At 35.8% G+C, this 25,919-nt stretch overlaps 1 protein-coding gene across 1 annotated transcript in view; it reads right to left on the bottom strand.

Moving 5' to 3' along the window:
* LOC125276504 (cilia- and flagella-associated protein 46) overlaps window positions 1-25,919 on the bottom strand; it is a 99,871-nt gene that overhangs the window by 20,168 nt on the left and 53,784 nt on the right. Inside the window, exons 26-49 of the mRNA XM_048204031.1 lie at window positions 23,415-23,565; window positions 22,432-22,615; window positions 21,066-21,198; window positions 20,810-20,976; window positions 20,625-20,732; window positions 19,197-19,328; window positions 18,097-18,245; window positions 17,918-18,016; window positions 17,787-17,829; window positions 17,562-17,696; window positions 16,577-16,777; window positions 15,814-15,920; window positions 15,546-15,728; window positions 14,793-14,928; window positions 9,585-9,782; window positions 7,634-7,822; window positions 6,934-7,044; window positions 6,380-6,559; window positions 5,499-5,672; window positions 3,807-3,904; window positions 2,933-3,003; window positions 829-944; window positions 615-718; window positions 339-421 (exon numbers count right to left, since the gene is read on the bottom strand). Coding sequence (XP_048059988.1) covers window positions 339-421; window positions 615-718; window positions 829-944; window positions 2,933-3,003; window positions 3,807-3,904; window positions 5,499-5,672; window positions 6,380-6,559; window positions 6,934-7,044; window positions 7,634-7,822; window positions 9,585-9,782; window positions 14,793-14,928; window positions 15,546-15,728; window positions 15,814-15,920; window positions 16,577-16,777; window positions 17,562-17,696; window positions 17,787-17,829; window positions 17,918-18,016; window positions 18,097-18,245; window positions 19,197-19,328; window positions 20,625-20,732; window positions 20,810-20,976; window positions 21,066-21,198; window positions 22,432-22,615; window positions 23,415-23,565 — 3,252 coding nt within the window. The remainder of the gene's footprint in view (window positions 1-338; window positions 422-614; window positions 719-828; window positions 945-2,932; window positions 3,004-3,806; window positions 3,905-5,498; window positions 5,673-6,379; window positions 6,560-6,933; window positions 7,045-7,633; window positions 7,823-9,584; window positions 9,783-14,792; window positions 14,929-15,545; window positions 15,729-15,813; window positions 15,921-16,576; window positions 16,778-17,561; window positions 17,697-17,786; window positions 17,830-17,917; window positions 18,017-18,096; window positions 18,246-19,196; window positions 19,329-20,624; window positions 20,733-20,809; window positions 20,977-21,065; window positions 21,199-22,431; window positions 22,616-23,414; window positions 23,566-25,919) is intronic.

Genomic DNA, 25,919 nt, shown 5'->3' with positions numbered 1-25,919 from the left:
TGAAAGGAGTCTCTTCTGCTCACCAAAGCTGCATTTACTTGATAAAAAATACAGTAAAAATTGTGAAATATTATTATGATTTAAAACAGTTGTTTTCTATGTGAATATATAGTAAACAGTAATTTATTCCTGTGATCAAAGCTGAATTTTCAGCATCACTACTCCAGTCTTCAGTGTCACATGATCCTTCAGAAATCATTCTAATATGCTGATTTGCTGCTCAAGAAACATTTATGATTATTATCAATGCTGAAAGCAGTTAATACACCATTTGTTTTGTACTAATCTCCATTCTAGTCATGTTTTGTCTGTCCAGGGTGTTTGTAGGGTGGCCGTACCTGGCAGAGGTTTATCAGTAGTTTTCTCTTCCTTGTCTTTGGCCCGGGCTGATGTGACAGTGGAAATGGACGGAGAACGAACACTGTGATAAGACAGAAGAGGAAATGAGAGATAGATGAGAGCATCATAGTTCACACAGGATGTTAAAAATGGTGCAACAGAAATGAACAGAATGCCCATTTACAGGTGCAATAACTCTTTACCAACATAAACACTCGTCAAAAATGATTTTCCCTCCCCCAGATTCATGAGATTATGTTTGCGTGTTCTGGTACCTAAAGCATGAAAAGTCAAACTGTGAGAGAACAGGATGCAGGTAGTTCTCCATTTCCTCAAGCAGTGCTTTGAAATGATCGTTCAGCTTTCTATCTTTCCCTTCCTTTATAAAGGGAGTAAAAGAGAACGTTTTGAAGTATTGTTTTTTTCATATTGAAAGATGCCTTTCATATTTTATTTCCTCATTAAAGCATGTGCTGCTAACTGTCTTACATGCGTGCGGTGTGTGTGTGCGTTCAGATGTTTGAACTCTTGCAGGTGTTTGTGGAGCTGCAGTAGAGATGATCGTTGAACGGAGGCCTTGACTACTTTAGAGCAGATCAGACCACCTACAGAAACACAGACACACAATCAAACTTACAAAAACACTGTAATAAAACTTAAAACCAATATATATATATATATATATATATATATATATATATATATATATATATAAAAATATATCGCGATTAATCGTTTGACAGCCCTAAAATATATATATATATATATATATATATATATATATACAGTACAGTCCAAAAGTTTGGAACCACTAAGATTTTTAATGTTTTTAAAAGAAGTTTCGTCTGCTCACCAAGGCTACATTTATTTAATTAAAAATACAGTAAAAACAGTAATATTGTGAAATAATATTTTCTATTTGAATATATTTCACAAAGTAATTTATTCCTGTGATGCAAAGCTGAATTTTCAGCATCATTACTCCAGTCTTCAGTGTCACATGATCCTTCAGAAATCATTCTAATATGCTGATCTGCTGCTCAAGAAACATTTAATGTGTACAATTGTACAAAATATTTGTGTACAGGATTATTTGATGAATAGAAAGTTCAAAAGAACAGTGTTTATCTGATCTTTTGTAACATTATAAATGTCTTTACTGCCACTTTTGATTGATTTAATGCATCCTTGCTGAATAAAAGTATTCATTTCTTTAATTTCTTTTCAAAAAAATAAAAATAAAAATTCTTACTGACCCCAAACTTTTGAACGGTAGTGTATAATGCTACAGAAGCTTTGTATTTCAGATAAATGCTGTTCTTTTGTACACAACTGTTTTCAACATTGAAAATAATCATAAATGTTTATTGAGCAGCAAATCAGCATATTAGAATGATTTCTGAAGGATCATGTGACACTGAAGACTGGAGTAACGATGCTGAAAATTCAGCTTTGCATCACAGGAATAAATTACTTTGTCAAATATATTTAAATAGTACACAGTTATTTTAAATTGTAATAATATTTCACAATATTACTGTTTTTTACTGTATTTTTAATTAAATAAATGTAGCCTTGGTGAGCAGACGAAACTTCTTTTAAAAACATTAAAAATCTTAGTGGTTCCAAACTTTTGGACTGTACTGTATATATTTTAGGGCCGTCAAACGATTAATCGCGATTAATCACATACAAAATAAAAGTTTGCCTAATATATGTGTGAGTACTGTATGTAATTATTATGTATATATAAATACAAACACATTCATGTATATAATTGAGAAATATTTACAAGAATATGTATTTATTTATATTTTAATATAATTTATATTATATATAAATAAAAACATTTTGTACATAAATAACATTTCTCTTAAATATATACATTAATTCATGTTTATTTATATATACATAATAATTACACACAGTACTCACAAATATATTAGGCAAACTCAAACTTTTATTTTGTATGTGATTAATCGTTTGACAGTCCTAATATATATACACACACACACACACACACACACACACACACACACACACACACACACACACACACACACACACACACACACACACACTACCATTCAAAAGTTTGGGGTCAGAAGATTTTTTTAAGAAATTAATACTTTTATTTAGCAAGGATGCATTAAACTGACCAAAAGTGACAGTACATTTATAATGTCAAAAGTTTTCTATTTCAAATAAATGCTGTTCTTTTGAACTTTCCATGCATCAGAGAATCCTAAAAAACATGAAGCATGAACTGTTTTTAACATCGGTAATAATCAGAAATGTTTCTTGTTATAGTGTAATTATAAAAATAAGTACTGAGTAATATTATTTAACAACATGAATTTACTATATAACTAGGCTTAAAGTTCAGATTAGTGTCAATTGCTTGTAATTCTGCATAATTTACTGTTATTACTATAGTAAGTACATGTATGATGTGTAACGGGGACACTGTAAAATAAAGTATTACCGTATTATTATTACTATTATTACTTTGGGGAGAAATGTGACCTGGACCTGTTTTCATGAGATAGGGTTAGAAAAAAAAGGAGATTAAAAGTAAAGGTGAGTCGGTTACCTGTCACACTCTTTCCTTTCTGAGTCTCTGCAGCTTTAACCTTCTCATAGAACCCGCCGTACAACACAGAACTACACAATAACAGAACAGACACCAGTTACACACAGCAGCGACTCCTCTGTGTGTGTGTGAGTGAGTGAGAGAGAGAGAGAGAGAGAGAGAGAGAGAGAGAGAGAGAGAGAGAGTGTACATGTTTTTCTATCCCGGTGGGGACTTCAACCTGAATGCGCACAGACGCATGGGGAAACATGTTTATAAATCATACAGAATGAGTTGTTTTGAAAATGTAAAAATGCAGAAAGGTTTCTGTTATGGGTAGGTTTAGGAGTAGGGTTAGTGTAAGGGGATAGAATGTACAGTTTGTACAGTATAAAACTATTACGTCTATGGAGAGTCCCTACAAGGATAGTAAACCAGACGTGTGTGTGTGTGTGTGTGTGTGTGTGTGGCACAGATGGAGCTGACAGAATGAGATTTAGTGGTAAAGAATAAAGGAGTAATCAAGAACAGAGCAGTGTGAAATGCAACAGAATAAAAAAGAATAGAATAAAATACAATACAACAGAGCAGATGAGAAAAGAATAAAGTATAGTATAGTACAGTATAGTATAGTATAGTATAGTATAGTATAATATAGTATAGTATAGAACAGCATGTAGAGCATTGTGCTAGCAATGGTAAGGTAATGAGTTTGATTCCCAGGGAATGGATGAACTAGAATGCAACGTGACACTATTGTCTTCTATAGAGCTGCTTTATTTTTCATATTTGATGAAGTCTGCATCATTGATTGAAGCTTCTTTGAAACAATTTGTAAAGCATTTGTCAAAAGCATAAAAAAATAATTTCCATAATAGAATAGAATCCCTCCCACCTGTCCTCTGAGTGCTGGAGTAGCAGGATCTTGAAGTTGGGTGGCATTTCTCCCAGAATTCTCAGGTGGTTTGGGTTTATGGTCAAGTGGCTGAAGGCCTGGAAGTGTGAGGAGACACATGACGCATGAATCCTGGTCCTGTCTAGACGCTGGAGTCCCTCAAGAGCTGCTCTATTTAAAGCAAAACTAAAACTGCTGCACATCAGTGGCTCATGAACCATTCCATCTAAACTCAAACCATTCTTTTTCTCACTTCATCTCTGTTCTAGTCGGAACGTTTCTCAGGATGAATCGCTTGTGATTGAATGAGTTTCATCACTTGTAAGTAAAGTCATCAGCTAAAAGAATGTAAATGAATATGAGCAGGACTATGAAGGAGCAAAATACTAGACTTTTAAGCATGAGTAAATATTGCAGAACATTAAATAAATAATAATAAATTAGCTTCTCTTTTTAATTAAACTTAGTCAACTTTTATTAATGCAAAACCACCAAAATGAGAGTTTCTTCCATGTTTAATTCTTTTAAATCTTTGATATTTTGCTCAGACATGTTTTCGCATGGTCTGGTCAAGAATGATCACAATTTTAACAGTAAAAGTCATTTTCCTTACAATATATAGTGAAAAAAATGTAATAGATGTAATGGGAAATTTAAAGGATTAGTTCACTTCAGAATTAAAATTTCCTGATAATTTATTCACCCCCATGTCATCCAAGATGTTCATGTCTTTCTTTCTTCAGTCGAAAAGAAATGAAGGTTTTTGAGGAAAACATTCCAGGATTTTTCTCCATATAGTGGACTTCACTGGGGTTCAACGGGTTGAAGGTCCAAATGTCAGTTTCAGTGCAGCTTCAAAGAGCTCTACATGATCCCAGACGAGGAATAAGAGTCTTATCTAGAGAAACTAGATAAAAATTTTAATTTATATACTTTTTAACCACAAATGCTCATCTTGACTGTTCTGTGATGCGGCATGCATTACTTAATCATGTTGGAAAGGTCATGCGTGAGGTAGGTGGAAGTACTGTGGTAGGGTGAAAAACTCCATCTGATTTTCAACTTCAAAATTGTCCAACATCGTTGTTTTACCTTTTTTTTGTGAAGGCGGTTTGACTTAGTCTTTGCACGTTCAGTTTGTAAACACCTACTGCGGTACTTCTGCCTACATCACGCGTGACCTTTCTAGTGCAAGATGAGCATTTGTGGTTAAAAAGTATATAATTTTAATTTTTTTTGGAAATGGCCGATCGTTTTGCTATATATAAGACCCTTATTTCTCGTCTGGGATCATGTAGAGTCCTCTGAGGCTGCATTGAAACTGCAATTGTCAACCTGTTGAACCCTACTGAAGTCCACTATATGGGGAAAAATCCTGGAATGTTTTTCTCAAAAACCTTAATTTCTTTTCGACTGATAAAAGAAAGACATAAACATCTTCGATGACATGGGGGTGAGTAAATTATCAGGAAATTTGAATTCTGGCAACCACAGCTGCTGTTTATTTCATTGCAATCTTTACTACATAGCCAAAAATGACATGCATATGCACAAAATGACATGCATACTATGCTCACAGACCTGTTCTCATGCATAGGAATAGAAAGTGAAGGGAACATCTACTGTGACTGGCGGAATACGGTCTAAGGGGGTTTGCATTGCACTATCATTATCAGGCTGTCAGCGTAGTACCTTAGAGACACGGTCGAGCTCACGACTCACTGCTGTCAGCGCGCCGTTGGGTCTGTGACCCTGTGAAGACAGCAGCTTCTCCCGCAGGTTTACCAGCGCACACACCTGAGACTCACTGACGCCAGAGCAGATCGCGTGCAGGACGGAGCACATCTCAGCACAGCACACGCCGCTCTGAGATCAGACCACAGCACATAAACATATGAACATCTCATGTATACATGCAGGTCACACAAAGACTAAAGCACTCACAGTCCACCCACAAATGAAAGTACAAACTGCAGCTCTGAAGTCATGTCAACCTTTTCACGTCAAGTTGTTTGTGTAGGTTACAATTTATATTTAATGCACATATCTAAGCAGATGGCCAGGTTTACATTTTACAAGTTGTATCCTGTATATAATTGTTAACTTATATAGTTAACTAATGTTAACCAATGGAACATTGTAAAATGTCAGCCTTTTTGACATTATATGGAAAAGAGCAGCTTGAACATTCTGCTAAAAATCTGATTTCGGTCTCACTTTAGTTTAGGGTTCAATTCTCACTATTAGCTATGACTTTTGCCTCAATAAATTCCTAATTACTGGTTATTAATAGTTAGTAAGGTAGTTGTTAAGTTTAGGTATTGGATTAAGGGATGAAGAACATGGTCATGCAGAATAAGGCATTAATACGTCCTTTATAACTACTAATAAACAGCCAATATCCTAGTAATATGCATGCTAATAAGCAACTAGTTAATAGTGAGAATTGGACCCTAAACTAAAGTGTTACCCTGATTTCTTGTGTTTGAAGATAGAAAGTCACACAAGTTTGACTGCCATGAGATTGAATAAATGATGACAAAACTTCATTATTAACAGTCGAACGCAGACACCTGCAGCAGGGCGAGGTACTGTCCGCTGGAGCCGAGGTCAAACTGGCCGTGACACTCCATCAGATCTGAGCAGACGCGAGGAAGCAGATGAGGAAGGTCGTGCTGAAGACTCAGACTCACAGACTGACAGAGAGTTTCACAGGCCTGAGCGAACAGCCGCTGCGCTGCCCTCCGCTCGCTCTGACAACACACACATTCACATGCACATTCACATATGAGACACACAGAAAAGATGCTTGCAGATAGTTTTCACTTCTTCTTTACAGACAGAACTGCTGAAAAATATCCTCAGATGTGACAAATCCTCTTTTTCTGGATATCCTCAAAGCAACAAGTGGTTCATAAATAGACCGAAGAATATGTTTTTGGTTTCTAAAAATGCAAAAAGTTGCATAAAATAGCTGAAAAACATTAGCTTAAGGGATTTTCGCTCTGTAGTCATCATCATCATTAACTTAAGTACACTGAATCTATGCTAGTTAATGTGTAGAAAGTATATGGTCTGCCCTCATTAAGATAAATGTGTGTGTGAATGTGTGTGTGTGCGCATGTACCTGTAGCTCCGCACTTTTGCCTGCATATCGTTTCTTCTCAGTTTCAGTAATCTTCACTTGTTCGTATTCATTATCGTCCTCATTTTCCTCTCTCTCGGTCCTGTCCTCGTCCTGGTGGCACAACGCTCATATTGAGTCCATGTGAATCAATGGCAGTCTGGAGAAAAGTGTCTTCAAGAGGGTGAATTACTGGTGCCGAGGCAAATTAGACCCAAACGCAGAATCTAATGATGCTTAATAGAGTTTAAACAGGTGGAAAAAAAAAGAAAATCTATACTATGACTTAAATGCTTATTTCTTTCCAAACCATCTTAACCACACTATGTAAGTACATAATGATGCTTCTGGGTCTGAGACTGTCATTTTCAAAGTATTTTTTTATCATTATGACAAATAACTGACAAGGTTCCCATCAATGTTCCATGACTGTTTCTTGACCTTTCTAGTGATTTGTGATTATTGCTTGGAAAGCTAGGAAGAGACAGGATATTTTTAAATATATCTCTGCTTGTGTTCACCTGAAAGAAAATAGTCATATACTCCTTGGATGGCTTGAGGGTGAGTAAATTATGGGATAATATTCACTTTTGGACATATGCATTTCTTGCTTATAAAATATTCCAGAGTAGTAAAGAAAAAAAATTAATTTCCATGACATTTAAAAGGCCATTGTAAAGCAGTCGGTGTGTCTGTACTGTACCGTGATGGGTTCGTCCCACAGTATGGACGGGTACAATGGGTCTCTCTGCTGGGCTAATATTCTCAGGCACCTTCCCAGCATGCCGAGGGAACGAGCCCTAGTCTCCACACTGTCCAGCGAGAGGGAATTGACAGCTGTGAGATGTGTCAAAACCACCTGAGCCAGAGAACGTCCCACACCAGACCAGTCCTAAGACAGACAGACACACAGACACACACACAGACACACACACACACACATTAGGCTCTACGTCACACTGATGCTGATACTACAATCAACACAGAAGAGGACATCTGGGTGAATCTCACATAAACTGTCACTTCTGGGTCACAATTTATCCAATAATTAAAAAAAAAAAAAAAAAAAAAAAAACATTGACAAATTGATTACATAAAGTATATGAAGCAGGTTTTAGGGTCACTATGATAAAGATTTTTTATTTTGTTTGCATTATGTAAAAAAAGTGGAAATTGTAAAGTACATTTGTAAGGCTACATCAAGGTATAATGTTGTACTGAATTCAATTTAAGCAGCCGCTGTCTGGAGTAAGGCTGTTTTTGAGTCAGTGCAAGAGTTTAAGGCCTGATATAGAAATATCGTTTAATTAAAAAATTCAATCGAGATGTGAGCGAGTGAGAGTTACTTGACTGATAGATTAAACATCTCCTCTGTGTCTGACCGACTGCTTAATCAACTGGAGACACACACACACAGTCTGCAGAGACGTGAGAAACAGCAAACACAAACATGCTTTTCTTTCTGCTAAATATATACAAACTCAAAGCTAACCCACTATTGGTGGTTTTAAGGATCCAACAATTCATGTTTAATTTCATCTTAATAATGCCAATTACCCAAATACTTCAGCCTAATGTTGTACTAGATGCACTTTTTAGTAAATATATTTGTATGCTTTTCATTGTGTGACAAAAAGGTGTAGTACAGCTATACATGTTACAGTGGTGTATGCAATATAAGCTTGTTTGTCCACAGTTGTAAAGCAGAAAAAAGTGCACAACATTATTGTTTTAAATTCATGTTTCAGAACAACTTCCCCTCCCTCTTGCTGTGACATCTCTTCTCTTCTCTGATGACGAGGGCGGGGCAACCTGTCACTCACATGAGATCCAACAATAGCAAACCACAACCATCCAATAAATTCCCCACAGACAAAATCAAGCCCCGCCCTACATTTGTTCTTGTCCCAGAAGCTGTTTCACTCAGATATATGGCACAATATGGAAGAAAAGATGAGCGCAACTTCTGTTTCACACTGACTTTAAGAACACACTTACTGTACAGTTCTTTCAATATGTTACTCTCATGTACTTTTTCAGTAGGGCCTAAATCTTATATTAAGATCCTGTTACATTTACTGTTATAAAAATATAATTTTTTTTTGCATAAATTGTATTATGCACAAAAATGCATGTTTTTATCTAAATTATTTTACTCATTTGTCTCTTGCACTCCATCTGTTTGACATTCATGCACACGTGTTTTGAAGTTATAGCTATAGTTTCGTTCAGTTATATCCAGCTAAGGCAAACTTTTAGGAAATGGAAATATGCACATAATTATAATATAAGTTAAGCACTGAGGAATGAATCTCTTGATTGCATTAAACAGTAAATCACTCTATCAACACCTGACGTGGTAAAGGTCTCAAATTTAAACTAGTGTGAGTTCGTTTGTTTGCCATGCCATTGTGGCAATTTTGTGGTTTTTGGTTGAACTTTGTGAGAAATTTCTTCCAAAGTGTTAACAGGGTTAAACTCAGCAAAAGAACATGTTGGTGGTTATTTTCTTAATATTAAAACTTCTTTGTCATCCTGGAATGACCGATTCGGTCATTGAACAACGGCTATGAACAATCTGGTCAAAATGTGTGAGAGTTGGAAACACTGATCGTGATCCCAGTGGATGTTCAGTTGATCAGTTGGTTTCTCACCCTCTCATGATCGGTGAGATCAGAGCTGCTCCTGATGAAGTCCTCCACCACCCTCTCGACTGAGCACTTCCTGTCCCTGTCTATGGACTTCCTCTTCTGCTCGGCACATTGGATGTCCAGCATGAACAGGGCCAGATCGGCAAGAGCCAGTCTCAGACGCACACACACACGCATCGCAGGGAGGTTACACCAACCGGACTGGAGGAAACACACACAAGAACATCTACTACCACACAGCACACTGAGGGAGACTTTAAAACTGTTACTATAATATATCTGGATTTCTTTAACATGAACATTTATTTAAATAAAGCATGAAATAAAAATAGACTCTCGTAGTTCATGTTTCTGGGCTTATCGTGAATGATTCATCTGTGACATTATTAATAGCATCTTTCAAGTCAATTAAAATTTATTTGTATAGCACTCTTCACAATACACCGTTTTAAAGCAACTTTTTATAATATCGTTAAAGCTGGATGATAATATTACATTTTGCAACAATATAAACAATCAAGCAGTTGAGATTTGCTATACGGTATAGTATGGAAGCTTGTTTCCGCCATGAAATAAAAACTAAGGTAATTGCTATTTTTTGCTATTTTGCTATTTTTATCTCACAATTCTAACTTTTTTTTAAGTTATAAAGTTGGAATTGCATGATATAAAGTCAGAATTGTGAGATATAAACTTGCAATTGCAGGTTATAATGTCCAATTGTGAAGGAAAAAGACTGACTTTTTTTTTTCAGAATTACAAGTTTATATCTCACAATTCTGACTTTATAACATGCAATTGCAAGTTTAAATTCTGAGAAAAAAAAATCAGAATTGTGAGGTAAAAATGCCCCCAGGAATACTTTCAGAACCCACTGTTGGTAAACACAATCCGCCGTGCCATCTGCAGATGCCAACTAAAGCTCTATCATGCAAAAAGGAAGCCATATGTGAACATGGTCCAAAAGCGCTGTCGTGTCCTGTGGGCCAAGGCTCATTTGAAATGGACTGTTTCAAAATGGAAAAGTGTACTATGGTCAGACGAGTCCAAATTTGACATTCTGGTTGGAAATCACAGACGCCGTGTCCTCCGGGCTAAAGAGGAGGGAGACCTTCCAGCATGTTATCAGCGTTCAGTTCTCTGAAAGCCAGCATCTCTGATGGTATGGGGGTGCATAAGTGCATACGGTATGGGCGGCTTGCATGATTTGGAAGTCACTATGAATGCTGAAAGGTATTTAAAGTTTTCCAGACGACATCTATTTCAGGGAAGGCCTTGTGTATTTCAGCAGGACAATGCAAAACCACATACTGCAGCTATTACAATAGTATGACTTCGTCGTAGAAGAGTCCGGGTGCTGAATTGACCTGCCTGCAGTCCAGATCTTTCATCTATAGAGAACATTTGGCTACGGTGGCCCAGTAGTGCACAACACAACGAAATTAAAAAAGCAAACATAAATTCACAACACAACGAAATCGAGCCACAACACAACGGAATAAAGCCACAACACAACGGAAATGCTCCCGACCACTAGGGGGCTCTCAGAGCTCGTTAATATTAGTATTCCTTGCCAATGTTCTATAAAGTCGACAGTCTTACAAAGATATCAATACCATGATTAGTTTTAAGTATGTAAACATTGTATATCGACATGAAATATTAGTTCAAAATCATTTGAGTGCACAATAGCTTCATATTCATACCTGTGAATGATTTGACGCGCTACCACTGATGAAGGGAACGTCTGACAATTCTACCAAGTGGTTAAAACGTATAATTGGTATTCATTACAATGACTTTGTTTAACATTTAAAAACAGACATGTTCAAATTCCAAAGCTTGTTACTTCCTGTTGGTAAGACTGACAAGCTTTGTAATTTGAACATGTCTGTTTTTAAATGTTAAAAGTAATTTTAATGAATACAAATTATACGTTTTAACCACTTGGTGGAATTGTCAGATGTTCCCTTCATCATTCGCCGTGGTAGCGCGTCAAATCATTCACAGGTATAAATATGAAGCTATTGTGCACTCAAGTGATTTGAATTAATATTTCATGTCGATATACAGTGGTTATATACTGTTGAAACTAATCGTGGTATTCATATCACTGCCGACTCTATAAAACATTGGCAAGGAATACTAACAATACCGAGCTCTGAAAGCCCCCTAGTGGTCGGGAGCATTTCCGTTGTGTTGTGGCTTTATTTCGTTGTGTTGTGGCTCGATTTCGTGTGTTGTGAACTTATGTTTGCTTTTTTAATTTTGTTGTGTTGTGCACTACTGTTCCACCGTATTTGGCACATCATTAAACGAAAAATATGTCAAAGATGACCACGAACTCTTCAGCAGCTGGAAACCTATATCAGGCAAGAATGGGACCAAATTCCAACACCAAAACTCCAGAAACTCGTTACCTCGATGCCCAGACGTCTTCAAACTATTTTGAAAAGAAGAGGAGATGCTACACCATGGTAAACATGCCCCCGTCCCAACTATTTTGAAACCTGTAGCAGGCATCAAATTTGAAATGCTCATTTTGTGCAAAAAATTGTAAAATTTCTCATTTGAAACATGTTATTAGATTTTGATGAACATTAAAAACACAAACAAATATTTACTTTTGGAAAAACTTAAAGTAATGAATCATTCAAATAGAGAACATGCTTACACTACCTGAAATGTCTAAGCAATTGAAGTAATTTGTTTTCGACCTTAATTTGTGAATGTGTACAAGCATGGAAACCAAAGTCAGTAAAAGTGCAACTGATTTGTTACCCACAAACACTCGCAGGGTTTTTCCAGTGCAATCCTGCTGTAAATCTGGGTCTCGCTGGACGAGTCATGAATTATTCATCAGGGTCAGAGACTGAGGATACGGAGGAGTGAAAACAGGAAATGACCCGACAACAAGGTCTTACAAGAATGACCTGTTCACAAATGAGTCATGTGACCACCGTCAGAACGACCTTCCTGTGTCTGAACCGAAAAACACTTTAGTTCTTTTGTTCATTTACTTCTTCAATTTCATCTCTCCAAAATATTCAGGACAGTGATGAAGGTCAGTGAAGGTTTGCGTACCAAATAATGTCAAATATTTTTATTAATCTGCTTCATGTTGAGATGTATTCAACTGTGGTATAATTAGTATAATTAGTATTCGCTTTTGCTGTGATAGTGAATTGGAACTGAGAATTGATTCTGCAGCTTTCTATATTTCACTTGAACAATGTTGTTTCAAGTAAAATATAAAAAGAGATCTTCCTGATGAAGCGTGACAGGTGTTTTTACAGTACAGAAAATAAAGTGAAACAATGTATTTTTTTCAAGAGATCATCAAATCTGAGATTAATTTCCTATTCTCAAAACCACTGGCAGGTTTTGTCTCATGCATCACTGAAACATATTTCTTTAAGGGCTGCTCATATCTTTCTCTTCTCTTTCTATGGAAAACCAAACATTCTTTCTGTAATATATTTCAGTGAACAACGTCTCCAGAGTCGTCTCTGTTCAATTTATTGTCTTTTGGGGCGGCAGCACCATCTGCTGTAGGTGGAGGCTCAATCTAATGGAAGAATAAACTTCAATCTGACTCAGGTAACAAAGCCAAAGCAGGTGTTAAATCAGGTGCAAACAATATGTTTTCTGATTTATGCAGGATCCGACAGACGGATCCACAACAAATGCCTGCAAGCAAACAGCATTTCAGTTTGCATTTGCGATTTAAAGGGACAGTCCAGCTAAAAAGTGATAATTCTGTCATCATCTACTCGCCCTTGTGTGTTAGTAATTAATTGATCAATAATTAATTGATTATATATATATATATATATATATATATATATATATATATATATATATATATATATATATATATATATATATATATATATACACACACACACACACGCACACACATATTTTAGAGCCCTATGAAATACATTTTATTTGTTCTCAAATTCCATTTTATTTTCCCAAAATTCTGTGTTTTTCTTTTTAAATGTTAATTTTTCTGGATTGCATTTGAATGGTTTATTAGATTTTAATAATTAAAAAGCATTTCTAATCAATTGAATTCATAAAACTTTAACAACTTAATAATTTATTGATTATTTTTTACAGTATGAGCCCTATGAAATGTTTTATTTTTCAGAAAGTCTGTGTTGTGTTTTAATTTTTTTGATTTAACACCAATTTATTATCAAAAACGATGTTATTAAATAAAGGCATACAAATTGACAATTTATTTAATCTTTTAAAATGTAATAAAAAAATATTTTTTGCAAACAAAATGCTACACAACAGAGGTTTACTGTTGAAATACTGTGTGATTATTCCTTAAAGTTCAATAATTTATAATTATTATTATTATTACAACTTTGAGAGGTAAATTCTACTGTACAATAGTAATATATTTCCGTCACAATTTCTTCAAGTTAAACCAAACTTTGGCTTTCATCATATGGAACAAGAGCAGCTTGAAAATTCTTCAAAATATCTTCTGTTCAAAAGTCCTACAGGTTTGGAAGGTGAATAAATGACGACAGTATTTGAACTATTCTGTTAAATCAAAAGGAACAAGAGTCTAACTAGTTTAGCAATTCAGATATCCCCATTTGGTCAATGTGTTCATTGCCCTCTTTTCATAAATATGAGCACCCAGAGAGCTTTGTAATAAGATAATCCATTTGAGAAAATGAAAATCCATAATGCAGTGTGAGGCTAAATGAATTAGCGTGGTGTTCAGATGAGTCGGTGTGCTGTTTGGCACGCTAAGCCCAACAGGGGGCCAAGAAAACTATCGGCGAGCTTAACAAACACAGAACCAAATCACATTTCCCCGTGTGCTAATCGCGTTTGTTCCCCTTGAAAGAAAGCTCATGTGTTGTGTCCTTTAGATTCAACATTACCGCACGTGGAGGAAAGGTAATCGACAAACAAATGTGATTATCAAAGGTGTGGAGGTGTGAAGGTCTGGAAACTTGAATTCATATGCCAAGTCTAACACCTGCTTATCAAGGAAGAGGATGAAATGTGTCACCAGGATAAAGATGAATGAAGCTAATTATTACTAGTGTAAACTAAACCAATACATTATAGAACTACTGTCTGCCCTAATGAAGGTGAACGTGTCATTTAGGTCCTGCTAGTATAAATTCTGCAGATTTATACCCATCTATACAGAACTGATCATCAAACATCTCGTACCTCATGAGGTGGAAGAACATTCAGGACATTAGTGACGACTTTCTCTTGAATAGACACAGCCTTCTTCATAAGGGCGAATGCATGCAGAAGGTGGCGCTGTTTCTCTTCTGCACTCAAAGCATTAACAGCCAGGATCCTTGATGAAGAAGACAAAGACAAAGACCTTTTATTAATTGAGAGACGTGGAATTAAATGGTGCATGAACTTTTTGTTGGTTTAAAAATGCATTTGTCACACTCCAGGATTACTGAAGTACAGAAAGCTAAAAGGACATGTATATGAATATGAGCCATATATCACCCCAAAATGATATATATATATATATATATATATATATGTGTGTGTATGTATAAATTGATTAGGCCAGACAGTAGTTCTACATTTATTCTATATTTATAGTTCTATATTTATTTGAAATAGAATCATTTGTTACATTATAACTTTATCACTTTTGATCAATTTAATGTGTCTATGCAGAATAAATGTATTAATTTCTTTCAAAAAACAAAAGTTCATTTGACACCAAACTATATATACCAAGAATATGTTCTACTTGGTAGAAGACATTTTTGTTTTGAGACATTATTTTATATCACCCTCAAATTCTCATTACTATTGCAAAACTATATTATATTTAACTAAACGTGACTTGGACATGAGGAATGGTGAGCAGTTAAAACACCTAATATAAACACCTTCCCCAATCCACTAGCAGTGAAGCGTCTGTGTTTGCGTGCTGATTACGTGTTGTACCTCAGCGTTTTGCCGTGTTCTAGTGTGGCCTCTGCGGCGTGTGTGCTGTATCCCAGCTGCAGCAGTTCGGAGGCAGTGTGTTTGAGTGTGTCACACACTGAGCTCAACATCTCCACCTCCGGATCACTCAGACAGCACAGCGGAGTGGCAGGACTCAGTAAGCGCTGGCGTAAAACGGCTCCCCTTCACGTGCACATACAGTGTTACTGTAATTCAGCTCTGATTATGAAATATTGACCATCATATGTAAGTAAATCCATAAATGCACCTGGTCTCCAGTGACGCGATGAAGAAGCGGAGGACTGAAGCTCGGTTCTGTCTCTGCTCTAGAACTGCTCTGATGGTTCTGCAGGCCTGTTCAGTGATAACACACATCTGCAGAACACACAGCATATTTTTTGACATTATATTTTGCTCTTAATATCCCTAATAAGAATAATATCTTATGAATATCCTTAATATCTTAATAAGAATATTGAGTGCAAAAGGTGTTTAGTGCAAAAACAAATATTTTGGATTTACATAAACGTAACTTCTAGTAAAAAAAAACATAAAAAAAAATATATATTTTAGAAATGCATAGAAATGTTCAACAAATGCACTTTTATTTTAATTTGACATATTGAGCCTAGAATTAAAGCAGCTGGAAAATAATATAATAAGAAAAATATATAGTTCTACTGTTCAAAAGTCTGGAAGATATTTTTATGTTTTTGAAAGAAGTCTCTTCTGCTTACAAGGTTGCATTTATTTGATCATAAATACAGTAAAAACAGTAATATTGTGAAATATTATTACAATTTAAAATGGCTGTTTTATTTAGTGTGTGTGTATACACGTACATTAAGATGCAAAAAAAATAGAAATTAATAATATATTAAACAAGGATGCATTAAATTGATCAAAAGTGACAGTAAAGACATTTATAATGTTACAAAAGATTTGATTTCAAATAAATGAAATACATTACATTTATTTTATTTTATTCTACATTACTGCCATCAGTTCAGCAGCTGTCAATCATTCTGCACCTGATGATGCGCGTCCTGTCCTTCCTGTCCCACAACAGCTGTCAGCAGCGTCTGAACGAGCAGGTAGCAGAACTCCTCATCTCCTCCGATCTCCTGAGCTCGCTGACACAGATCAAGAGCCTCACCGTATCTCTGCTCCTGATTGGCCAGAACAGCCAGGAGGTGTAAACTCTTAGCCAATGACGTCTGATCATCAAGTTCCTGAAACACACATAACAATGAGATGTGCATCATTTAAAGTTCCTCCAAGTTCCACAAAGATCTAGAAAGAAGAGCTTTACAAAATCTGAATCAACTGAATATGTTCAGTAGCACATATATGGGACAACTGTTTTCAACATTGATGATAATATAAATCAGAAATGTTTCTTGAGCAGCAAATCAGCATATTAGAATGATTTATGAAGGATCATGTGACACTGAAGACTGGAGTAATGATGCTGAAAATTCATCTTTGATCACAGGAATAATTTACAGTTTACAATATATTCACATAGAAAACAGCTGTTTTAAATTGTAAAAATATTTCACAATTTTTACTGTATTTTTGCTCAAATAAATGCAGCCTTGGTGAGCAGAAGAGACTTTTTTCTACTTACAGACCCCAAACTTTTGAACAGAAGTGGTCTCAATTTATGTAATGATTTTACTTTAAATCTAGTGCAGTATTTGTTATTTCAAAGTGTTAATCAATTGTTCTTAAGTCAGAAATACAAAAATATAATTGCTCCAGGAATAACTTGCCTATAATTACACAAGAAGTCTTATATTTTAGTACTCACTGATTATTGGCAGATGTTTTAAGCCACTATGTCCAGCCATTTTTGCAGTTTATTAACAAAACATGAGACTTCTCATACAACAATCATTCAACATTTTCAGTCATTTGACTAAAGCTGAATTTCAAAGCTGAGTTCGTTCATGCTTTTCTTCATGACATGTCAGAAGGAAAACACTGATACATCATGTGTGTTTGTCTGCTTACCTCGGCTATCTGGTGTGCGTGATTCAGCAGGACTTTAGCAGGCTGAAACAGGTTCATACTGAGACACACGTCGGCCTTTGACAACCAACCACTGGTCATTGTCCTTCCACACAGATCACCTTCAGTGAACGGCGTCTGACAGGGTTTAGTGTGTTAGTTTGAATAGTGTAATAGTTTTAAATAGTTACATCAGAACACTCTCAAACTGTGCTGTGAGAAACTGACCTCGTCCATCACAACGCTCTGAGTCATGACGGCTCTGTGGCTCCTGAAATCAAATAAAGTTGCATTAAACACTATGAAGCACCTGATATTGACTTGATTAGAGATTCAAGCGGTTCATCTGAGAATCATACCACATCTGTTCATCCTCAGGAACGCGTGTGAAGCTCAGAAGCTGTTCGCAGTATGGAGATAAAGACTCAAATCCCAGATCATGACAGTTCCTGATGATTCTGAGAGATGAGAGGACGTTCTGTCATATCTAGCTGTGAAATCTAATGTAATGTGACTGAAACTGTGCTCACGGTGATACCTGAGGCGGTAGAGGTCAGACTGACTCCTGCTGTGCATGAGGTCATGAGCGATGACCTCTGCCAGGTGGAGAGGGGCAAAGATCAGTGGGGTCAACGAGACTGATTCCAGCTCTCTCACCAACAGATCCAAATAAAACAGAGTTTGGCTCTGAAATAACACGATTAAACACATTAAACACCATCATGATGTGCAATTTTAATTCACAGATACTTACACTAATGTTCAAAATGATTTTTTTTTTTAAAGAAAAGACACATTAACTTGATTAAAATTGGCATTTATAATGTAACGTTCTATTGCAAGATTCTATTTCAAACAAATGCTGTTCTTTTGAACTTTCTATTCATTAAAGAATACTGAAAAATAAAATGTATCACAGTTTCCACAAAAATCCGAAGCAGCACAACTGTTTTCAACATTGATAATGATCAGAAGTGTTTCTTGAGCAGCAAATCAGCATATTAGAATGATTTCTGAAGGATCATGTGACACTGAAGACTGGAGTAATGATGCTGAAAATTCAGCTTTGATCACAGGAATAAATTACATTTTACAATATATTCACATATAAACATTTTAATTTGTAATATTTCACAATTTTTACTGTATTTTTGATCAAATAAATGCAGCCTTGGTGAGCAGAAGAGACTTCTTTCAAAAACACTTAAAAAATATTGTAGTTATATATATATATATATATATATATATAGATAGATTTGCTAACTTGTCATGACAATAATGTCAATTTAATGCAACTCTTAATATTTTCAAAAGTAGGGCTGGCCAATAAAGACGACCTGATGGATGGTGTTTATAACTTGACATATAAACCCATGACAGTTTTCTAATAATCTCTTTTCTCTTTTATTCATGTGATGTTTTTGTTCAATGAGATAATTCTCTTCCGATCAACGAGGAAGATGCTTTATGTCACAGATATCTCGGGTCTCACTCTAAAGATCAATACTTCCACTTCCTCCTCATACACCTCAGAAATAAGCACATGATCAATCAGAAACGTTCCCGCTGATTATCTGTCACATGTGAAACCCTGTTCAAATGAGAGATGACGTCGACCTCTAGTGGAGATCCACTGACCTGCGCGCTGAGGGCCGTGCCGTTGATGCTGTACGGGCTGACGTCAGAACGAAATGCCTGTCGAACCTCTTCAGGACACTCAAACTGAGCCCACTGCTCCGGGCTGATAGGAAGAGACACAACAGTAGACGGCTGGAAAAATATTAAGTGTATATAATAGAGAAACAGCACTGTTTGTACACTTACTCATTCAGAAAGGACACCTTAAATTGATCAAAAGGCACAGTAAAGACATGTATAATGTTACAAAAGATATCTATTTTCTATCTCACCGACCCCAAACTTTTGAAAAGTAGTGTACACTGTATACTTAAAAACTACTAGAAAAAATAGCATGTGAAACAGACTGCATTATATACCACTAACCACTGGAAACAAATGATCTCATTACACGGTTTCATTCAGCGAGTCAGTTATCATCTTAGAAACATAAAATTTTTATATGCATTTTAATCAATTTTCGTGTAAAAATGACTTTTGGCAGTTTGATTGAGAGAGTTCAGTTCCAGTTCATTCATTACACTGCAAATGGAAGGTCAAGTCAAGCACACTGCATTGTGGGATATTCAGTGCAGTGCGATACAGCAGTAATGTAGTGGGTCATGGTAGTATCCTATAAAAAATACAGTCTAATAACTGTTTTATTTTATTGTCTAATAAGTAAATATTTTACTATAAAATTATTTTACTATTTATATTGTGTCAACATAGGGCACAACATGTGTTAAATTAAATCATGTGTTTAAATGTTGATTGTATTTTCCTGGGCAATAACAGGAAATTTTCAACTGCTTCTTTGTAGTCGAAACTTTAAAGTTTGCATCTATATAGACATTGACTTTCAAAAATAAAAAGTGTAAAAAGTGAAAAGAACAACAGTAAAAAGTGTGACATCTAGCCCCAGTCGCCCCACATAGTACGCTGCCCTAGAAAGACAAAATGCAGTTTTACGCAGAGCATGAAAATAAAATCAAATGAATTATAATGGAAGAAAAAATTCTACAGATGATTTATGTTTAATGGAGAGTCAAATGCTTTTATCTAGCTAACAGGGAATGTTCTCAGAATGTTCTGGCAAGGTTCTCTCAAAGTTACATTAACATCAATAGAACATTAATAGAACGATTGTTTAAAGTTATCAGGTCTTTAATAAAATTCTCAAAACAAAAAAACCTTTATACATCGTTCATGGAACATTTTTAAATGTTACTACTTGTTCCAGAACATTTTTAGAACATTCAAATATAACATTCCCATAACGTTTGAAAAATGGAATGTTCCCTTAACGTTTGCATAACCAATAAAAAACGTTTTTAAAACAATTAAAAAACTGTATGTTCATCTAACGTTCAGAAACAATGTTTTCATTAATTGGAACATTAGTAAAATGTTCTTAGAAGAAGTTTTTGGATATCTAGTTAGCCTCACCTGTTTAGACTCGTCGGATCTCTCTTTGTCTTTTCTGGAGCTGGTGGATCGCACGGCTTGATCAGCGGCTGACTGATTCATCACTTCCTGTGCGGTTTCCATAGACACCTGAATTCAACAACGACACACTTGAAAACCCAATACAAGTGTCCCGCTCTGAGATGTTATGGAAGTGAAGTGCTGACCTTCCAGATGTGCAGCGTGAAGCTGAGTGCGGTGAGCAGATGCTGCAGGTGTTTGTGGGACGATCGCTCCTCTGTGAGAGCCAGCAGTGTGTGCGCTCGCATCAGACGCTCCAGACGCCCGACCGCCCGCACCTCACACAGACGCACTCCAGATGCCACGCTCTCCTCTAATAGGACAGGGGTGCGATGTTGACATGTGATCACATGTGATCGATTTGTACAGAACACAAGATAATCACACATGATGAAGACTGACCAGCTGTGAACAGCAGGACGTCTGCGGCCCACTCGACCTGGAGACGGACGTCAGTCACAGGAAAGTGTGTGACAAATAGCCACTCGCCAAACTCCAGCAGGACGTCAACCTTCTGCCACTGAGCACCAGAAGACTGAGGAAACACACAGAAGATCTGTCAGTAAGCGCTTATTAACTAAATAACTGTCAAGAAAGCATGTTTCACCCAAAAAAAATCCAAAGTAATTTTTTTTTTTAAATTCATAGAGGAAAGTAAGCTTCTGTTTTAGCCAATATGATCTTTTACATGGTGACATTATTTTAAAAATAAATTAAGCTCATCTTCTATGAAATTCTCATTACTGTACAGGAAAAAAAGATGAATAATGGTGCTAGCAAGTTAGCAACGCCAAGGTCATGAGTTCGATTCTCAGAGAAAGCAAGGAAAATGTAGGCTAAATGTTTACCTTGAACACAATGTAAGCCACTTTGAATAAATAGAATAAATAATGTCTCTGATAAAAGATTAGTTTAACTTGATGTACTAAAATAAATAAAACTGAAATAAAAATAAAAAAAATACTATATTTACATTTAAAAAAAAAAAAAAAAAGCTAATAAAAAAGTCAAAAGCATACAGCAAAATTACAAAAAAAAAAATTAAATGTACTTTTTTATATAATATTTTTCCTCCCTACATGGGAATTTGGAAAAATGGGAAATTACATTTGTGAAGAACCACTGTAAGTTCAGATCACAGTACCATTTTCATACTAAATTTAATTGTAATCATTTTTAAAATATTTAATATTGACTGTGTCCAGAAATGGCAATTCTCATTTTCTATGATGATTTTTAAGTGTCGGATAATTAATTACACTAGCATGCAAAGTATGGACACACCTGACTGAATTTGTGCTTCTCTTTTGATCAAAATGCTTGAAAAATACCAATAATTAGACATTTTACATGGTGGCATTACTTTTTTTCGACAGTATACTTTGCCCCAAATTTTCATCATAATTAATATAATTAAGATTGTAAATGACTATCAATTGTAAGTATGGATCACAATAGTATTATTGTATCCAGAAATAGTAATTTGAGGGAAATGTGCTTAATTGTCATGAAAATAATTCCAAAGGGCAAATAATATATTTTAGAGAGTTTTGGTGTAAAATATGAGCCACACTTTTCTTCATGAGATTCAAACATTACTGACCACTAATGAAAACATGCAGAAACGTGCAAGACCAGCAGGTGTCACCACAAACCATCACACATGCACAGAGATGCACACACAGTCACTGCGCTTTGATCTTTAATAAAGTGATCAGCCTCAATAAAGAGTTGTGGTTCAGACTGACGCGTTTTCTGATGCTTTTACCTTTAGTGCCGTGATGGCGTTCTGATAGTAGGTCAGTCGTTGCCTTTTGTCTTTGGCACAGAGAGCTGCACGCCGCCACATGTGAGAGCAGACGATCTCGCCCTCGTCACTGAACCGCTGCATGTCCAGCTGAACGGACTCTCCCAACCGGGCCTTGACCAGAACACGCTGCTTAAACAGAACCCTGTGCACACACACACACACACAGAGCTTCAGACCAGAGAAGACCGAATGATTTTCAAGTGGCTGATAATTAATTTAGTGTAACTGAGAATCACACTAAAAGGCAAAAAATGGGACACATTTGAAGAATTAAAGTTTCTCAATCTTAAAACAAGAACTAAATTCATGAGATTCACTCATTGTTGACCACAAATGAAAACATGCAGTACATGTGTAAGACCAGCAGGTGTCGCCAAAACCTCACAGACAAACAAAAGAATCATTAGTGCATGGTAAAATAACCTTAACTTGCCTGAGCCTCTTCACTTAATGCTGCTTAATCTGTTCCCAATATAAGAGTTTGTCTAAATGTGCATTTGCAATCATACATTAAATGAGTTTCTTTACATGTAAATAACATTGTTTCCTTGTGAACACATTTTCCTATTCTAGATAATGTTTGAAACTTAGTATTTCTCATGCTCCTCACTTGTTGTATTCCACATTGCATAAAAGTGTCTGCTAAATTAATGAATGTAAATGCATCACAGTGGTGTAAAGATGCTGTTCAACAGAGACCAGCCAGATGGCGCCATTTACTGATAAACGCAGTAGTTGAGAACTGATAACCAATTATATGGTTATCTGTAGTAGTTCACATACACACACACAAACAAACAAACAAACAAACATACCAAGAGCAGAAATCATCACAGCTCTGTTCTGCATCATTTTGCATCCAGTGACCCGTGAAACACTGCAAGTTAAAAAGGGCAGATGTGCAGATATTGCAGCTGTGTGTGTTGGAGGGAAGGACTCACAGGCGGTGTGCGGTGTGTGGCGTCTCTCTGACGGCCTCGTCCAGCAGCTGTAGGCCTTTCCTCCAGTCACCACTGTCTGCATGAATATGGAGCAGAGCATTGTACATGGACACCCACACCTTCAGGTCATCATCACGTCTGCCTGCGTCTGCTGACAGAGAGAGGAGGCTGACGGGTGTGGACGGTTCTCGGAACATGCCAAAACCATCTCTTTTAAACTAAAGTCTCACAGTCAGTTGAATTTATAAAATATAATTCCATGAAAAAAAATTATATAAGCAAAAAAATCCGTTTTTAACATTATTTAAAAGCAGGATTATTTACACACAATTTCCTTTCAGGAAAGTGGATTTTTCGAAGTCTGCTCAAAATCTAAAAGTGCAAAAGCGAAAGATAAATACAAAACATTCACTGATTTACTGCTCAGCATTTATTTGTTTTCACTATTTTTATTCACCGTCCAGCTTTTTCCAGTTCATTTTAATACTCTTTAAGGTGTGAACCAATGATTTTCTAAAAGTACAAATATCTCTTTATGAACTCACAAAAACCCATGTAAAATAATTTACATGGACATTTAGTGAAGAGACAGAAACCTCTTAGGTTTCATTTAAAAAAATATACCTTAATTATTGTTTCGAAGATCAATCAATTTCTTGTGTGTTTATTTGTTTCCAGTTTGGATGACATGAATGGTATTAAACCATTACAGAATTTTCAGTTTTGGGAGAATGATCCCTTTTAAAAGACATTTGAATCCAGCTCCTGCGGGCCATCTGCAGTGCAGCTTTAAACCAGCAGGTGGCCATAGTGTTTTAGCATCAGCATTGGTGGTTCAGTGGTAGAATTCTCGCCTGCCACGCGGGGGCCAGTCGCGAATAGCTGTAATGAATTGCCAGCCAATCAAATTGAAGCATTTCAACTGCTGGTCTAAGAGCGTAAATGAGGTCACGGCCAATCAGGTTTTTTCTCACATTTTTTTGCTTTTTACTTGGACCTGGGTTCGAATCCCACTCATGCAAATCTAGACCATTATTATTTCACACAGCTTTGAACAAAATTATACAATTCAACAATGCAGTACATTTGCAAAGTGTTTTAAATGTATTTTTTCTCTATTGGATCACAGACAATGTGCTGAATAAATTATTAATATTAAAATACCTACAGTGAAATAGTAAATGCTTATACACGTCTTTAAGATTTATGCATTTAAATTAATAGTAAAATTCCATGAAATTGAATTGAATAATCCTTATTTTTTATTGAATAACTGATAAAGAATTATTCAATTAAAATATGTAAGGATTATTCAATTCAATTTCATGGAATTTTACTATTAATTGAAATCTTTAAAAAAATAAAAGAAATTTGAGTATTAAAAACATTAATTGTTATTAATATCAAGTTGTTTTTGCAATGTAAATAAGAAACATTTAAACTTAACTCAGTAATATTCATGTATTGACACACAGCACTCATCACAGTGATTTTCAATTGTTTTATTAAATGCTCTAAGCACTTTCTAAGAATAGTAAATATTAATACAAAATAATAATATAGAAAGAATAATATAGACAGAACTCTGACAATATATACATAATGCAATCTCACACTGAATAATAAAATCCAAACATAAATACTAATGTTAAATATTACTTTGAGGCAAAATATCAGGAAATATCATTCATTTCTTTTCTTCTGTCACCCATCTCTGTTTTTCCACCCTCCACAATTCTCTCAATGGTCTCATGAGTCAGGGGTGTAGTCAGAGCAGGTGCTGCTGGGTTTACAACTGCAGGTTTCATTGTTATCCCTGGTACACTGGTCGTTTCACGACCCTCTGTCAAGAAGTAGACAGAGGGTTGCTGTCTCTCAAAGAGTTTCTCTGGAGTTGTGTTTAATGAAGAACTGGAGTTTGGCCAGGTGTTTGACATACTTTGAAATGCGCAGTCTTGTGGTCAGATGGAGCATGCTGTTGGGATCAATTCAGGAGTTGTGGACCATTGCTACATATTCCTGATCCACAAGCTTAAAGGGTTAGTTCACCCCAAAATAAAAATTGTGTCATTAATTACTCGTTCCAAACCTGTGAGACCTTAGTTCATCTTTGAAACAGAAATTAAGATATTTTTGACAAACTGCAGAAAGTTAGTAAAGACTAGAGGTGTGTCCGAAGCCGAATACCTTATTATTACAAACAGCTGCGTTCTATCTCTGTGCGTCTCTCAGAAACAAACCAGCTCACTGTTAAGAATAGCCCAATAATCAATATACTATTATATTATATAGCCTATTTATACACATTTTCTAAAAGGCTTAGACATTTGCTCTTTTATCCGTTGTTTAGTGAAGTGACTCATTTAATGGTAAAGAATAACACTTTTGCCAAATGAAAATGTGTGCCTTTCATTCAGGCGTGTTTGACAATTATGATCACTAAACCTAAATCTGGAAGCACTGTCAATACGAGGCTATTGGCTCCGACAGTTAGAGGATATTTAA

Source organism: Megalobrama amblycephala, linkage group LG10, assembly GCF_018812025.1.
Source record: "Megalobrama amblycephala isolate DHTTF-2021 linkage group LG10, ASM1881202v1, whole genome shotgun sequence".
NCBI lineage: Eukaryota > Metazoa > Chordata > Actinopteri > Cypriniformes > Xenocyprididae > Megalobrama > Megalobrama amblycephala.
This window is presented reverse-complemented; position numbering and strand designations above follow the sequence as displayed.